Source organism: Cnephaeus nilssonii (genome assembly GCF_951640355.1).
Source record: "Cnephaeus nilssonii genome assembly, chromosome: 5".
In the NCBI taxonomy this organism is placed as follows: domain Eukaryota; kingdom Metazoa; phylum Chordata; class Mammalia; order Chiroptera; family Vespertilionidae; genus Cnephaeus; species Cnephaeus nilssonii.
In genome coordinates, this window is record NC_137076.1 from 107,103,219 (window position 1) to 107,119,462 (window position 16,244).

General features: G+C 60.4%; 1 protein-coding gene across 2 annotated transcripts in view; it reads left to right on the top strand.

The window, feature by feature from the left end:
* Window positions 1-206: 206 nt before the first annotated feature.
* The window catches only part of LOC307099258 (monocyte to macrophage differentiation factor 2), a gene marked incomplete at its 3' end in the record, with an annotated part of 58,411 nt that continues 42,373 nt past the window's right edge, over window positions 207-16,244 (top strand). Inside the window, exons 1-6 of one of the 2 annotated variants that reach the window (XM_079770564.1) lie at window positions 207-288; window positions 1,154-1,314; window positions 2,136-2,210; window positions 3,548-3,649; window positions 4,170-4,239; window positions 8,661-8,864. In XM_079770564.1, coding sequence (XP_079626690.1) covers window positions 211-288; window positions 1,154-1,314; window positions 2,136-2,210; window positions 3,548-3,649; window positions 4,170-4,239; window positions 8,661-8,864 — 690 coding nt within the window. In that variant the 5' untranslated portion in view covers window positions 207-210. Of the gene's footprint in view, window positions 289-1,153; window positions 1,315-2,135; window positions 2,211-3,547; window positions 3,650-4,169; window positions 4,240-8,660; window positions 8,865-16,244 lie in introns of those variants that run through there. The other variant, XM_079770565.1, reaches the window with a different exon arrangement.

The window sequence follows — 16,244 nt, forward strand, 5'->3', positions numbered from 1 at the left end:
CGTGCCCTTGGGGAGCTCTACTGTATGTCAGTGACGGTAAAGGAAAGAACAGCACCCCGACATTCAGCCAAGTTCCGTGACACCCTGGGGATCGGGCATTGGAGAGTACAAGACGTGTAATAGAGCGTTGGGGGTGGGGAGCGGGGAGAGGGACCCCCTCTTCCCACCGCAGGGGCCGAGCTCCAGGAAGGTGCCTCTCCTTCCAGGTTCATGAACCACCGGGTCCCCGCCCACAAGAGGTACCAGCCCACGGAGTACGAGCACGCGGCCAACTGCGCCACCCACGCTGTGAGTGGGCCCCGGGGCCGGGAGCTGAGGGGCACCTCCAGGCCGGGGTGGGGAGACGGCCTCTTCGCCCCGGGGCGGTTCTGTGTCTGTGCCACGCGATGCCCACGCGATGCCCACGGCCTGCTCCTCGCCCCCATGGCCCCAGCAGGGTGAGCCGTGGCTCCGAGCCGGCCTCTGCCTGGGCTTCTCCCGGGGAGTGGCCGTAAACCAAGGCCTGGAGAAGGAGGGTTTCCCCGTGGACATGGTGGGGACCGCACGGGTGACAAGGCGGAGGCTGCGGCTCGGGTGCGCCTGGGGGCCTCGGGCCGGGCACCTGGGACCGGAGCGGAGGGAGCGGCCAGAGCGGCTCGTTGGAGCGGGGCCCCGGCTGCCGGTTCCCGGGCTCCGTCCTGTGGGGCAGCCCCGGCCTCCGTGGCTGTGGACACTGACTCTGAAATCAACTGAATGAAATAAAACGTAAACTTCCTTGCCCAGCCCTGGCCAGTGTGGCTCAGTGGATAGAGCGTCAGCCTGCGGACTGAAGGGTCCCAGGTTCGATTCCGGCCAAGGGCACATGCCTGGGTTGCGGGCTCGATCCCCAGTGTGGGGCGTGCAGGAGGCAGCCAATCAATGACTCTCTCTCATCATGGATGTTTCTCTCTCTCCCTCTCCCTTCCTCTCTGACATCAATAAAAACATATTTTAAAAAAATTCCTTTCTCAGTGGCACAAGTCACGTTTCAGTGCTCCGCAGCCGCGGTGCCTGGCGGCTCCCACTCTGGACGCGCAGGTTAGGGCATCCCGGCCGGGGGCGGGAGGGAGGGAGGGAGGGAGGGCTCCGGCCGCCCTGGACGCCGAGCCAGCGCTGCCTGCACCCCCGCTTCCAGCTCTGGATCATCCCCAGCTTCCTCGGCAGCTCCAACCTCTACCTGCTGTCGGACGACGCCTGGGAGACCGTCTCCGCCTGGATCTACGGCCTCGGCCTGTGCGGGCTCTTCGTGGTGTCCACCGTGTTCCACACGGTCTCCTGGAAGAAGGGCCACCTCAGGTACCCAGCCGCCGGCGGGAGGGCACGCCGCGGGGGGACCTGGCCCAGGGGGAGGGGAGGCGGAGTTTCCTCGGGGATGCTCTGCCAACAGCTGTCTGCTGGGCACTTCCTGTCCTGCACGTCGGCACCCACCCAGCCCTCAAGCCGCCTGTGGAGATCGCTGATGGCTGATGGCCCCCCTGTTACAAGGCGGGGACGGAGCCCCGAGTGGGGCGGGGACTTGGTCAGGGTCACAGGCCCTAAGCGCTGGACTGGGATTCGAACCCAGGCCTTCTGGCCCCAGAGCCTGGGCATGAAACCACAAAGCCAGAATCCAGAGGGTCTTTTGGGGGCACAGAGTTTATTTTATTTTTAAAATAAATTTTTATTGACTTCAGAGAGGGAGAGAGAGAAACATCAATGATGAGAGAGATCACTGGTCGGCTGCCTCCTGCACGCCCCCTCGTGGGGACCGAGCCCAGGCATGTGCCCTTGACCGGAATCAAACCCGGGACCCTTCAGTCCACAGGCCGACGCTCTATCCACTGAGCCACACAGGCCAGGGCGGGGCACAGAGTTGAATAGTTTTGCATTTTAGCCACAGAACTCTTTCGTCACTTGCCATCCCCCGGAAGCCCAGGATGTGCGATAGGAATGCCGAGGGGAGGGGAGGAGGGCCCTCTGAGGGACCCGGGGCGGCTGCAGCTGATCCCCGGGGTGGGGAGCCTGGCTTGAGAGCCTGGTGGCTGAGGCCGAGGGGGTGGCTGGACAGAGGCGCCCCCCCCAGGCCCTCGCTGGGCCCGCGCTGCCGGGCCGCTGGTGACGCCGCCTTCTCTGCCCAGGATGGTGGAGCGCTGCCTGCACATGTGTGACCGCATGGTCATCTACTTCTTCATAGCGGCCTCCTACGCGCCCTGGTGAGTGCCCCGCGGCCACGCGCGGACGGGCCGGCTCCCTTCCTGTCTTAGTGTTGGCGGGCACCACGCTGACGGCACAGAGAGCGAGGCGGCCGCCGCCCTCACCAGCTCTCAGTGCCGGCTGCCCTGTGCACCCAGCGATTTCCCGCCTGAAACGGCGTGTGTGTGTACACATGTGCATACGTGACTATCCATGCAGACCGTGCACACACGCACCGTGCATCCTTAGAGTGTATATGTGTAAGTGAACGTTTATACCACTTCTCTCCGACTTGAACACGGCAGGAAGGACGCGGTGCCGACTGCCCCGCAGTTTGCTTTCCTCCTCTTAGCGCGTCGCCGGGACGTCTGTCCACGCCGCACGTCGGAGAGGGCCTCTCTCCTTTTCACAGCAGCGCACGGTGCTCTGGCCGCCCCGTGTGGGGGGGTATCTGCTAGTAAACAGGTTTTGCTGGCACATACAAAGGCGGTTGTTTTCAAACACGTTTGATGGAGGTGTGCCATTCCTGCTGTCTGTCTGTCTGTCCTCTGTCTGTCTGCCGGCCTGTTGGCACCATCAGGCCTGCCCAGCCTGGGCTTCTCTCCTGGAACCCCGCAGGCAGGCGGACGGAGACTTCTAGAAGCCGAGAAGGCCCTGGGGAGGAGTGCGGCGTGAGTGGGTAGGCGGGAGGGCACGGAGCATAGGCGAGAACTGGAGGCCACGGGAGGGGCTCGGTCCACCAGCGGCTTCTCGTTGGCCTGAGCTCCCGAGCCAGCGCCTGCGGGTCAGGAGCAGGCAGCTCAGGTGCCTGTTTGGATGTGGACGCGTGTCCAGCTGTTTTGTGCTCAGCTGCCCTGACAGACCGGTTTCTGGAGTGATCCCGCTCTCCGTCCCTTTGCGGGTGGGCGCCTGGTTTCCATTCCTTATGCCTGCATTGACCACGGGGCAGCGCTCTGTGCTGCCCCCTGCTGGTGGCCGGGGATGCGGTGTGACCACGGAGCATTTATTGGTTGTTTCTTCTGTTTCCTTTGTTTGTTTGTTTACTGGATCTTTCTTGTATGTGCCCCGATCGGGGATTGAACCTGCGACCTTGGCATATCAGGACGCCACCCTCGCCAGCTGGCTAGACTCCTGCCCCCCCTCCACGCCCAGACATCCGTGCGGCTCATTTCCCTCTACTGACTGCTCACGTGTGACTTTCTCTTTGTGTCTCTCCACACGTCTCCCACGAGAGGTCACGTCTCAGCCCTGCAGCCACGGCGGACAGATCTGCGGGGACCGTGTTCCCGGGCTGGCCAGCCCCCGGGCCCCGCAGGGCCGGCCGGGCCCCTCAGACTGTGCCCTTGGGTCTCCGCAGGCTGAACCTCCGGGAGCTGGGCCCCTGGGCCGCCCACATGCGCTGGCTGGTCTGGGTCATGGCCTCCGTGGGCACCGTCTATGTCTTCTTCTTCCACGAGCGGTAAGCCGGGGGGGAGGGGCCTCCAGGATGCCCGGGAGCTTGAGGGCACAGCCACGGGTCCACAGCCCACGGGGTCAGTGTGAGCGTTTTTTTAAAAGACGCTGAGGGTTCCTGGACCCACTGCAGGTGTCACGTGCCACCTGCCGTCCCTCAGCTGTGCTGGCCGACACGGAGCAGCGGCTCGGAGCCCTCGGGGCCCCGTTTGCTTCCGTCAGCCGAGCGACAGGACGGAGCAGTTAGGTGAGGGACGGACGGGTATAGAAGCAGAAGGAGCGACAGACGCCGGGACCTCCAGGACGGCAGTAGGGCTCAGCTGGTGCAGCCGCTCGGCCCTTGGAGCGCGGGGCTCGGGCCCATGGGCCAAGGTGCGGGGTCGATGGTCATGTTTGCCTGCGGCCTGATAACAACGTGGAAACCGCGTCTCAGGGAAAGAATGGGACCTGCCGAGGTCACCCCGCTCTGCCAGCGCCCGCGGGGTGTGGGGGTGTCGGCTGCGCCCACGGCGGCCTCTCCTCTGCAGGTACAAGCTTCTGGAGCTGCTGTGCTACGTGGTCATGGGCTTCTTCCCCGCCGTGGTCATCCTTTCGATGGTAAGTCCACCCCCCGCGTGGGGCCTCCGTCGGCCCGGGGGGCGCCCACACGGACTCGGGATTGTCACCTGGAGCCCTCTCCTCTGGCAGGAGGGGAAACTGAGGCTCAGTGTGTCCACGCGACCCACCTAAGGAGGCGACAGCATAGGCAGGTTAACCCTGAGGGCCTCTCCTCTCTGAGCCTCAGTTGCCCCATCTGCTAAATGGACACAGTAAACTCAGCCTGCCCATTACCTCCTAGGCCAGTGGTCGGCAAACTGCGGCTCGCGAGCCACATGCGGCTCTTTGGCCCCTTGAGTGTGGCTCTTCCACAAAACACCACGGCCTGGGCGAGTCTATGTTGAAGAAGTGGCGTTAGAAGAAGTTTAAGTTTAAAAAGTTTGGCTCTCCAAAGAAATTTCAATCGTTGTAACTGTTGATATTTGGCTCTGTTGACTAATGAGTTTGCCGACCAATGTCCTAGGCCACAGAACGGTATTACTACTATTATTATTATTCATCCTCACCCAAGGTCATGCTGATTGATTTTAGAGAGAGGGGGAGGGAAAGAGAGAGAGAGAGAGAGAGAGAGAGAGAGAAACATCGACCGGTTGCCTCCCTATGCGCCCTGGCCGGAAATTGAACCTGGCTGGGAATCGAACCCCCCACCTTTCAGTGCTGCAACCAACTGAGCCCCACTGGCCGGGCCAGAGAAGAGTATTATTTTAAAATTATTATTATTGGCAGATGTCACAACTTTATGAAGTAAAATCTAATTAATTTTATGGCTTTTTACGAAGGTCTCCCTCTTCTCAAGTTTTTGTAAATATTTACCCATATTTCCTTACGTTTCTTTTATGGTTGACTTCTCATTTCTAACTCTGTGTTCCCACTGCTGTTCGTCCTGTATATGGTGAGTCCCCCCCAGAGGGTCAGCCATTTAAAAACGCTCCTCTTAAGTTCAGGGTCTGTTTCTCAAATTCCAATTCTGTTCCAGCGATGGGCCCTTTTTTTTTTGTTTGTTTGTGTGTGTGTGTGTGTGTGTTTTAATATATTTTTTAAATTTTTTTATTGATTTTTTACAGAGTGGAAGAGAGAGGGATAGGGAGTTAGAAACATCAATGAGAAACATTGACCAGCCGCCTCCTGCACACCTCCCACTGGGGATGTGCCTGAAACCAAGGTACATGCCCTTGACCGGAATCGAACCTGGGACCCTTCAGTCCACAGGCTGACGCTCTATCCACTAAGCCAAACCGGTTAGGGCTCGTTTTTGTTTTTAATGTATTGATTTGAGAAAGAGGGAGGGAGAGGGAGAGAGAGAGAAACAGCGAGGAGAAACATCCATCAGCCGCCTCCTGCATGCCCCCTACTGGGGATCAGTCCGCAACCTGGGCATGTGACCTGCCCAGGAATTGAACAGGGGGCCTCCTGGTTCCTGGGTCGACGCTCAACCACTGAGCCACCCGGCCGGGCGGGCCTGTTTGTACACTAATACCGAACCGTCCCCTCTTGTAGCTCTAATCGCGTTTGAGTACTTGGCAGTCCCATTGGTCTGTCCTGCTCAACGCTGTCCCTGGGACCTGCTTTCGTTTTTATACGTTAGCTTTTCCCAAGTTTATTTTTATTTAACCAGTTAACTACCACGCATCCAACACGGAAACCACCCCCACACGCCACGATACTTTGAATTTAATTAGAAAATCAATTTGCAATGAATATTATAAAAATAAATTGTGCCAGGCCAGCACAGCCAAGGGTTCGGCAAGCCTGAGGTGGGGAGGGGCGGCGAAGGATGAAGAAAAGACAGACGAAGAGAATAAGCTGGGGTTCGGTGGATCTCCTGTGCCTGGCTGAGGCCACAGAGAGATCCAGACGGCAAGCTGAGCCTTTACTTTATAGCCAGAGGTAAACAAGGTAGTGATCACCATAGTTACAATGTTCTTGTGAGTTTCACGTGTTTTGGCAGCACTTGCTGCACCTCCCACAGCCCATCAGCTACCCAGGAAGGATCTAGGGAGGTCATAAGGTCAAGCTTAATGTTGCTAAGAGGTCTCTGCCCTCTAAGCTGGGACTTGTTTGTGGCTTTGCCAGCAGGTCAGTCTGAGGCTTAACCCTATAGCCGCTCCCTACAATAAATATATTACAATTCGGGTGTTCTTGAATATTTTCGGCTGAAAATTCTCATGAAAAATTATTTAAAAGTTGGTCAGGGCTGCCACGTGGGGAAACATTTTTTTATAGACGCCTGTGGCGTGTGGGGAAGGTCCCGCTGGCATCTACAGACGCTTATGGCGTACAATGGGTTAATATGCATATTGAGTTACATCTATTAAATCATGTAATGTCTATCAAGTCACATATTACATATTTAAGTATACACATGTACGTACTTACATTTGTATAGTAAACGTGCGTTTAAATGCATGCTCACTGCAAAGAATAGGTCTCGTCTGAAAGCGTAAAACAGCAGCAGTCCCCGCCCCTCCGCAGTACGACCGATGCCCAGCTGTCACCGCCATGACCCGTTTCTTGTCTGTCTGTCCCATTTTTAAATGTTCACGCAAGTCTCTGCGGCTACGCAGACGTGTTGACTTGTTGGCTTTTCTTTTCTTTTTTTAAAATATATTTCTTTATTGATTTCAGAGAGGAAGAGAAAAGGAGAGAGAGATAGAAACATCAACGATGAGAGAGAATCATGGATCGGCTGCCTCCTGCACGCCCCCGACTGGGGATCGAGCTGCAACCCAGGCCTGTGCCCTTGGCCAGAATCGAACCTGGGACCCTTCAGTCCGCAGGCCGACGCTCTATCCACTGAGCCACACCAGCCAGGGCTTGTTGGCTTTTCTTTTACAAAAATGAGATCACACTATACAGCCCCCCCCCCCCCCAACATGCTCTCCTCGCTTTGCTCGATGTCGTGGGCGTGTGTCTGTGACGGTCACGTGCAGTGACACCTGCCTGTGCCGCTGTCGTGAAGGGTGGCCCCTGGAGGTGGCCCCTGGAGGTGGCCCCTGGAGGCCCCGGTGCCGCGCCGGCGCCCGGGGTGCTGAGAAGCGTCGGATGCTAGCGACCATCATCACGTCACTCACGCTCAGGCTCAGCCCTCCCGGGGCCACGGTACAGCCCTGAGCGGAAGGCGCTGCTCGGAGCCGAGGCCGCCCCGGGGGCGCGGGGAGGCGGCTGAGCGCCCTGGGCGTCAGTGGCGATGGGTGTGCAGAGGCGGGACGGTGGGAGTTCTCTGGTCCGAGTGGTGCCTTCCTGGGACACGTGTGTCCGTGAAGTGCACGCTGTATGTGCAGACGTGTACGTGCGTGCAGAGGCAGCTTCTGGAAGGACCCTGCACACTGTTAATGCGGGTTACCTGTACGCGGTGGGCCTGGGACCTGGGCACCGGCTCGGCGGCTTCCCGCCCCTCGGTCCCTCCCTCCCACACTTGAGCCCCTTTTTTAAAGAAATCTTCACCCGAGGATGTTTTTCCATTGATTTTTAGAGGGAGTGGAAGGGAGGGGGAGAGACAGAGCGAAACATCGATGTGAGAGAGACATCAACTGGTTGCCTCCTGCACACGCCTGAACCAAGGCCGGGGATTGAGCCTGCAACTGTTACGGAAAACCGGAGAAGAACCAAGCAATGCTTAGAGAGATGGAGTTACATTTATTACGCGCGGGTCCAGAGGAAAATGTCTCTCAAATTCTGGGCCCCAACATGGAGGAACTTTCCCTATTTATATGATTTTACCTTCTTTGTCTCCCAAATATGGGGTGTTTCCGGCCCCCTTTGCAAGTTCTTAAAGAGCCCCTATGTGCTGGGGCCTTGAGACCTCAACCAAGGCCTGGCCTGGTGCCAGCACTGATAACTTCGTCCGGGGAAGGTTTAATGGCCTCTCTGAAGTGGGAGTAGTCTAAGCAAGCAAGAATTTACAGGAGCCAAATAGCAGGGTTAAAATTCCAAACAGCAGTTTTTATATAAGATGGATGCTTCACAACCAAGGTACATGCCCTTGACTGGAATCGAACCCGGGTTGATGCTCTAACCACTGAGCAAACCAGCCAGGACACAAATACCATTTTGTTCGGCCAACAGCCAGACGGAACTGGGCTGCTCCGCGGTGGGCGGTGGGATGGTGCTCGGGGAGGCCGGAGGTGGCGGTTGGCTCGCTCTGGCTCGCACTGCCGTTGGGCGGAGCCAGGGGTAACTTGGGAGGAAAGGTAAAAGGCTCCAAGACGTCCCTGGAGATTGTAGTAGAAATGCGTGACACGTGAGAACTGATTCGGGAGAAGGGGCGCCATCACAATGTTGAGACGCCCCACCCAGGACCCTGGGCGGCTCACCAGGTCTTTTCATTTTCGGGGTGTGGGGGGAATGGCCGGGCGCTCCCCACCTTGCTGGCCGCTCCTCTGACTCCCCGCCCCCCCCTTGAACCCCATCCTTGCCGACAGCCCAACACCGAGGGCCTGTGGGAGCTGGTGACCGGAGGGGCTTTCTACTGCCTGGGCACCGTGTTCTTCAAGAGCGACGGCAGGGTGCCCTTCGCCCACGCCATCTGGCACCTCTTTGTGGCATTCGGTGCCGGCACCCACTACTACGCCATCTGGAGGTACCTCTACCTGCCCAGCACCCTGCAGGCCAAGGTGGCCAAGTGAGGCGGCCCGACGACGCCATGGAAGCTTCCTGCGAGCTCCAGCCCCGCGCGGGCCCAGGCGCTGCCGTCCGCGGACGGTGATGGTCCGAGGTCGCCTCCGGTGCAGCCACTCCGTCCCTCGGGCGAGGTGAGAAAGGCAGCGCTGGTCAGGGCTGCAGCGGAGACGGACCCTGTAATGCATTTACTCCAGACGAGCGTCTCCTGACACATGGACGTTAGCGCCTCCGGGAGGGAGCGGGCTGCCCTCCCGATGGCAGAGCCGGGCCAGCGCGCCGCCTCGGGTCCCCAGACACCGGGCGCGGCGGGCGGTGGTTCCCACCGGTGACCAGGGCCGCCTTTCCTGCTGCCAACGTCCTGGCCGGGGATGCCCCTGCTCAGGGAGAGCCGCCAGGCGGCAGGGCGGGGACGGCGGGATGGTGACCGCGGCAGACAGCACCCACCGACCGCCGCCTGGTGCTGCCGGTTTCCCCGGTGCTCGGGCAGCCGGGCCAGTCGGCTGGCACTCATGATGCCCCTCTTCACCGCGCCTGCGGGGGGCCCTGGTGGGCACGTGACCAGGCTGTTAAATGTCCCCGCGTGGGGCTGTGTGTACCTCCACGCCCCCTGGTCCCTTCCTGGGAAGCTCCTGGAGTGGGCAGAGGAGCGGGGTAGGTCACGGGCCCACCCAGCTGCCCTGGCCCTCTGTCCGGTCCTCGGCGGGAGGGGAGCAGCTGGGCCATGACGTGGCCACGCCATCTCACGCCCAGAAGCCGGGGAGCTCAAGAGCCATGCCCCGGGCCTGCCTGCCTGATGCAGACCAGGGCTCGTGACACTAACATTCAGGGTCTCACCGGTGCGATTAGTGGCCCTGGGAGCCCCCCCCCCCCAGCACAGAGGGAGGGCACCCCGACCTCTGGAGCCCTGAGCAGCCCAGCCTCAGGGCCGGGGGCAGTGCCAGCCTGCACACCTGGCACACAGACGGCACTGGGAGGCCCCCGCCCAGCTCCGGGTCTGCAGAATCTGAGTCCCTGGATGTAGGATCCCTGGCGAGTCAGACGAGCCTCAGTGTCCGGCTCCCCATGAGGGTGGGGGGGCGCCGGCAGGAGGCCTTCTGCCCCGCCCGGCCAGTCCCAGGCCTTTCAGGGCGCGCAGCCTCTGAGTTTGTGTCCAGCCAGCGCTCAATCACCTGACTCCGCCCACAGACGGGGGCCTGAGCGGGCAGACGCTTGGGGCATAAGTTTTGTCTTCTTACCCGTGTGTGTGTGTGTGCGCACATGTATGTACGTGCATGTATGTGTGTGCATGCATGTGTGCGGCTACGCTGCTCCCAGCCCCTGCCATCTGCCTTCATCCCGGACACCGGCCCGCAGAGGTCACCTAGTATCCCCACCAGTTGGAGTCAGGCCTGGAGGTCGGGGAGGGGCTCGCCCTGGGTGGGGCGGGGACCCTGTACTTGACCCCTGCCCTCAGCCTGGGTGTGGGGCTCCCCGAATGATGGTCAGGCGGCCTCCCAAAGCGTGGCCCCAGGGCAGCCGAGACGGGAGGCCGCTCCAGGTGCTGAGGGGACGAAGGCCCGAGCTGGGAGCTGGGTCCTGACCTGGGCCTCGCCCGTGGCCACTGCTCACTCCTCACCTCACCTGGTGCCTGCGCCCCTCTTCTGGGCCTTGGTGCTTGCCTTTTCCCCGAGCTCCTCCTTTGTGCCCTGGAACCTTTTGAGGAGGTGCTGGTCCACCCTCGCCCACCCAGCACACTCCTATTCACCCTTCAACGCCCTGCTCAGGAGCATTCCGGGCCGGCGCTGCGGGGGGGTGGGGGAGGCGGGGGGAGGCAGCAGACGGCCTGTGCGACCCTCTGGGCACGTCAGGGGCTGCTCCTGGGTCAGGCGGGCACTGCGGGAGCGGCACTCAGCAGGCTCTCACCCGCCCCTGCCTCCCACGCACACTCCTGGGTGGCCAGGCCTGGCCTTGACGAGCGGCCTCTTAGTCCCGTGGTTGGCAAACTGTGGCTCGCGAGCCACATGCGGCTCTTTGGCCCCTTGAGTGTGGCTCTTCCACAAAATACCACGGCCTGGGCGAGAGTCTATTTTGAAGAAGTGGCGTTAGAAGAAGTTTAACCCTTTGCACTCGCTTGCTTTTTTCTCGATTCCTTTATTCTACTCGGGATTTAATTTTTTAAATACCCCAGATTTTACAAAGCGCGGCAGTAGAATAAAAAACTGGACTTTCTTTTCATGCAAACTTACTTATTTGGATTTTTTTATATTTCGAATTATTGATACATTCAAAGAGTAGTTTTAATCTCGATGCTAACCGTGTCGAGTCACACTCGACATCCGAATGCAAAAGGTTAAGTTTAAAAAATTTGGCTCTCCAAAGACATTTCAATCGTTGTGCTGTTGATATTTGGCTCTGCTGACTAATGAGTTTGCCGACCGCTGCCTTAGTCCCTGGGTGACGGACCGGAGGCCAGGGCTGTCCGAGGCCGCAACCGCCCCGCGGGGAGGGTTGAAGTCCGTGCCTCGGACCGGAGCTGCCTCCTGCCTCGATTGGAAACCGGGGAAGGCGGGAGCAGGGCTGGCGTCCTCTCCTCAGTCGGGGCGGGGCAGGGCGTGCAGGGGCCCCAGGGGGCCGAGGCCTGATGACCCACAGCCTCCGTTCTAGAAGCGGCCCCTGCGGGCCCCTCCGGGAAAGCCGCGCGGGCCCAGGAGCTCCGTGCCTGCGGGTGGCGGCCGCGTGGTGCCAGCCTGGGAGCCCGGGGCCCTTGAGCCACTGCGACAGCGACGAGAAGGCGGCTCCGAGCTTCTGGGATCAGCGCCGACCCTGCTGCGGAGCGAGGCGGTTCCTGGGCCTCCGGTGACGGCCCGGCTCGGGGGCCTGGCGGCTGGGGGGTCACCCTGGGTGCCCTTCGTGGGCAGCACGCGGGCCTTTGCTGGGGAACGGGCTCTGGCCCACTTCATGGACCCGCCCCGTCCACGTGCGTGACGGCGTCCGTGCAGGAGGCGTCCTGCTGGCCGGGACGCCGTGTTGGGGCGGCGCTGTGGACGGTGAGGCGGTGTCTGGTAAACACGGGTGCGAAGGCCCTCCTGCCGGCTGATGTCCGTCTCCATGGAGAGACCGAGGCGGCGAATAAAAGAGCAGGGGCCTCGCCCTGCAGGCTGACCTGCCGTCTGGCCTCTTCCGTGAACGCGAGCTCCGTCCCCGTAGGGAACCCGGGATGGTCAGGAAGCGCGACGGCGGGCTCTGGCGGGATGGGTGACGCCGACATGCGGTGGCGCCAACACAGGTCATCCCGGCGCTCAGGGCGGCGGTCAGCCGGGCAGGGACGGTCTGGGAGGGGCTCAGAGCCCGAGGCTGGAGGAGGCCAAGGCTCGCTCACTCAGAGTCTGGTAGCTGGTGCTCGCCGCCAGCTGGGCCCCCAGGGGGAAGCTGCCCCCCTTCCCTGCCCCCCCCCCCCCCCCCCCGCCCCGGCTTAGGAAGCCGTTGGGCCCTGGCCGGGAGCTCAGTTGATTAGAGCGTGGGCTCAATCCCTGGTCGGGGCGCAGACCCCAATCAACCAAGGAGTGAATGGACACGTGCAACAACAATTGGGCGTCTCTCTCTCTCAGATCGATCAATACAAACAAAACGCAGGCTCCATCACCAGCCAGGCAGGTGAGGCCCACAGAGGGAGAGACGACGATGGCCGTTGGAGAGTCAGTTTGCTGCTCACAGTTCCCAAAGGAGGGCGCAGGCGGCCACCCGGGCCGCTTGGGGAGGCAGCGGGGGCTCAGGAGGTGGGGAACGGGGGTGTCTGCGGGAAGGGACGGGCGAGGCAGGGCGAGCAGGCTTAGGGCTGGCTGGTTTGGGTAATTTCAAGGTCTCTGGGGTACAGGGCTGTCCCTAGTTTTGTGGTTCCTGGTTCTGGGGTGACGAGGGCAGGCATGGCGGCTGGCGTAGGAGCGCCTGACGGAGGAGGCGGAGGGATGGTCCCCAGGTCGGTAGGTTTGCCTCTGAGAGGCGCGCTCACAGTGAGCTGTTCACCATCTCCAGGGAGGGGCGGTCTCCCCGGCTCAGTCAGGCCCAGAGGACAAACGTCGGGAGAAAAGACCTGCTTCACCCGCACCCGCTAGTGACATCCCCACGTGGCCCGGGCTTCCTTACAGCACGGCCGCTGGGTCCCAAGGGAAAGAGAGCGCCAGGCGGGACACACGGAAGTCATGCATCGTCACGTCTGGCGTATTCTGTTGCTCAACTCAGCCCAAAGGTCCTCCCCAGGCCCCGGGAGGAGGCTCCCACCTCCCACCAGCCGAGGGCAGCGAGGGGGGGGTGGGCACGTGCTTTGGCCCCTTCGGCTCAGGCTAAGTTAGGGGTGCCCACACATTCTTCTCCTCGGGAGCCAGAAAGAAGGTCTCTGGCCGGACCTCGCTCTTTCACCCCAAATTTGGAAAGCGTGGCAGCTCGTCCCAGGCAAACCCTGCCCCAGGGCCCCCCTTTTCTCTGACTTCTTCGTGAGCAAGGCAGCGGCCTCGGCTCACCCCCACCCCGTCCCTCCCTCGCACCCTCGGCCCTTCCCTGTTTCACGGCCCCCACATGTCCTCTAAGATTCAAAAAGAAAGAGAAAGATGAAGTGGTCATTGGTTCCCAACTCTCAGTTTAACAATAAGTTACCACGTCGTATTTCCTCAGCCTTCCTCGTTTTTCACACACACACACACACACACACACACACACACACACACGTCACACACCAAGTGGTGCCATCTCAGGACGCTCGCGGGCAACGCATCACGCGAACAAACCAGAAGCAGGATCCGTGGGGACGTTGGGCCCCGCCACGCACACGTGGTTCTTCAACAACGTGCCGTCCGCAGGCCCTGTGCTCACGTGTGTGAGTCTACGTTTGACCGGATCGCCCGGTCCTGCTTTTGGCTAAGGAAGTTGACCCTAACTCCGCTGTGGGTTGAAATGCAACTTTAAAACAAGCCGACGACGCTCTGAAATCCTCGGGGCATTAGGTCCTTGGTAAGGGTGCCTCTCTCTTAAAAAAATGTTTTTATTGATTTTTTTTTTTAGAGCGAGAGAGAGAGCGGAAGGGAGAGAGAGAGAAACACCGACACCAAGAATTGAACCTGCACCTCTGGGTGCATGGGACGACGCCTGGCCCTCCGGGCCGCACCGGCCAGGGCTGAGAGACGCATTTCCGCATTTCCCCGTCCCGCGCGCACCAGGACTTCCAGAGACCTCACCACACAGACAGTCTGCTGACCACCGCCGCGGGTGACTTTGAGATTTCTTTTAATAAAGCATTTTTTAAAAATATATATTTGTATTGATTTCAGAGAGGAAGGAAGAGGGAGAGAGAGAGAGAGAGAGAGAAACATCAATGATGAGAGAGAATCCTGGATCAGCTGTCTCCTGCAAGTCCCTCACTGGGGATTGAGCCCACAACCCGGGCATGTGCCCTTGACGGTAATCGAACCTGGGACCCTTCAGTTCACAGACCGATGCTCCATCCACTGAGCCAAAGCGGCTAGGGCTGATTTTGAAATTTCTTACATTTCGAGACATTCTGACAGCTAAGGGGATGCTGTTCAAGTTTCTTAAGAGCAGGTCCAACATGGGCGCGGGTTCGTTTGACACGATCTATTTTAATGACATCGGGGCCTTGGTTTGTGTCCACTGGACACAGCCACGACCCCGGCTTCATGCCCTATCTGCGTGGGAATGACTGAGTGACTGAGTCGGTATTCCCCAGGGAAAGGTGTAGCCTGACCGCCGGGTCCCTGCCGCGCCCCGCCCTCCTGCGCCCCCAGCAGGACACGCAGGCTCAGTGTCCGCAGGGACTGCACGGCGGCAAGGTGCTCAGGACACCACGTGGGAGGGAAGTCGGGACTGCTGTTTCTGGTGACAGTCCACCCGGAAGGACCCCCCGGAGCCCCGCTGTTGATAGGCCGTGGGGCCGGGTTCTTCCAGCAGGAATCCCAGGATGTTTTGCCAGCCCCCTCCCGGGGTGCGCAGTCTCGGGAAGGAGGGCTGGGCTCGACGGCTGTCCCTGTGCCTGCTGCCACCTGCCCTTCCTCTCTGCAGGCCCCCAAAGCCGGCTCTCTGCTTCTGGGCCCTGGGAACGCGCTCGCTGACCTGAACCAGAGGCGTCTCCCTTGGGCTCAGATGGGCCTTTCCAGGAAAGAGTCCCAGGACTCTGCCGCCCCCTGGTGGCCGCAGAGGGCAGCGCAACACTTTATTTTTGTCCAGTGACTTTCCAAAGAGACTCAACCCCAAAGTTCAAAAACATCTTTTGCTCACCGCCCAAGGGCCCAGTGCCCGATACAAAACTGAATGAAAGCCAGCCCTTGTCCTGGGGGAGCTTCCCGTTGAGGGGGCCGGTGAGAGGTGGGACGAAATATGTCCATTCCTTTGTTTACTCACTGAACAAATACTCACCGACGGCTGAGGGCAGCAATGCAGACGGAGGAGACGCCTGCCCTCGGGGAACACACGTTCCAGTGCGTGTGGAACATACGAATGGTAACAAATCCCTGTAGGTCCTGAGCTAAAGCGTGACCGTGAAGACAATGGTCAGGACACATGGAGCTGAGTGTTAAGGAGAGGCGGCTGCCGGCGTGCGGACGGCGGGACGAGGTTTTAGGGAGCGGAGCAGCAAGGGGACGTGGTTCGGAGGCGGCGATGGGCTTAGTGTCTGAAGAATGGAGGCCGGGGCGGGAGCCCCGTGGCAGAGGCAGAGAGCAGTTGGGGCGGCCCAGATGGGGCTTTGCAAGCTACTTCATTCCAAGTGCAATGACAGAGGGTTATAGGCGAGGACACCTCATTTGTATTTAAGGAATGCAGTTCCTTGTAATGTGGACGTGGCGCGGTAGAAAGGTGTAAGATACGGGCTGTGGCAGTGGAGGAGGGGTGCGGAGCCCAGCCCGGGCTGGGAGGCCTTCCGATAGGCTGTAGTAGGCACCTCTCTATCGCTGCACGGCAAACCGCCCCAAAACGCAGTGGCCTAAGTCCACAACGAACGTCTCTCCTCTCACGTGGTTTCTGAGGGCTGGGAGTGTGGGGCAGCTGCGCTGGGTGGTTCTGGCACAGGCCCCTCACCAGAGGCAGCCAGGAGGGGGAAAGCTGCATTCCTACGCAGTCTCCTGGGCCGGGACCTGCATCCCAGCCGGCTCGCTCCCACGGATGGGGACTTGGTGCTGGCTGCTGGCTGCTGGCGGGAGGCCTTCGTTTCTCTCTGCGGCGGGGGCTTCCCCCGGAACGAGTGATCCAGCAGGGAGCGAGGGCAGAAGCCACGTGTTGCATCATTCAGATCCAGAGGTCACACGGCCGTTTGGACAACATCGTATTGGTCACACAGGCCAGCCCTATTCAACAAGGCCAGGGACCCCGCACAGGGGCGTGACACCAGGAGGGTGTCAGCC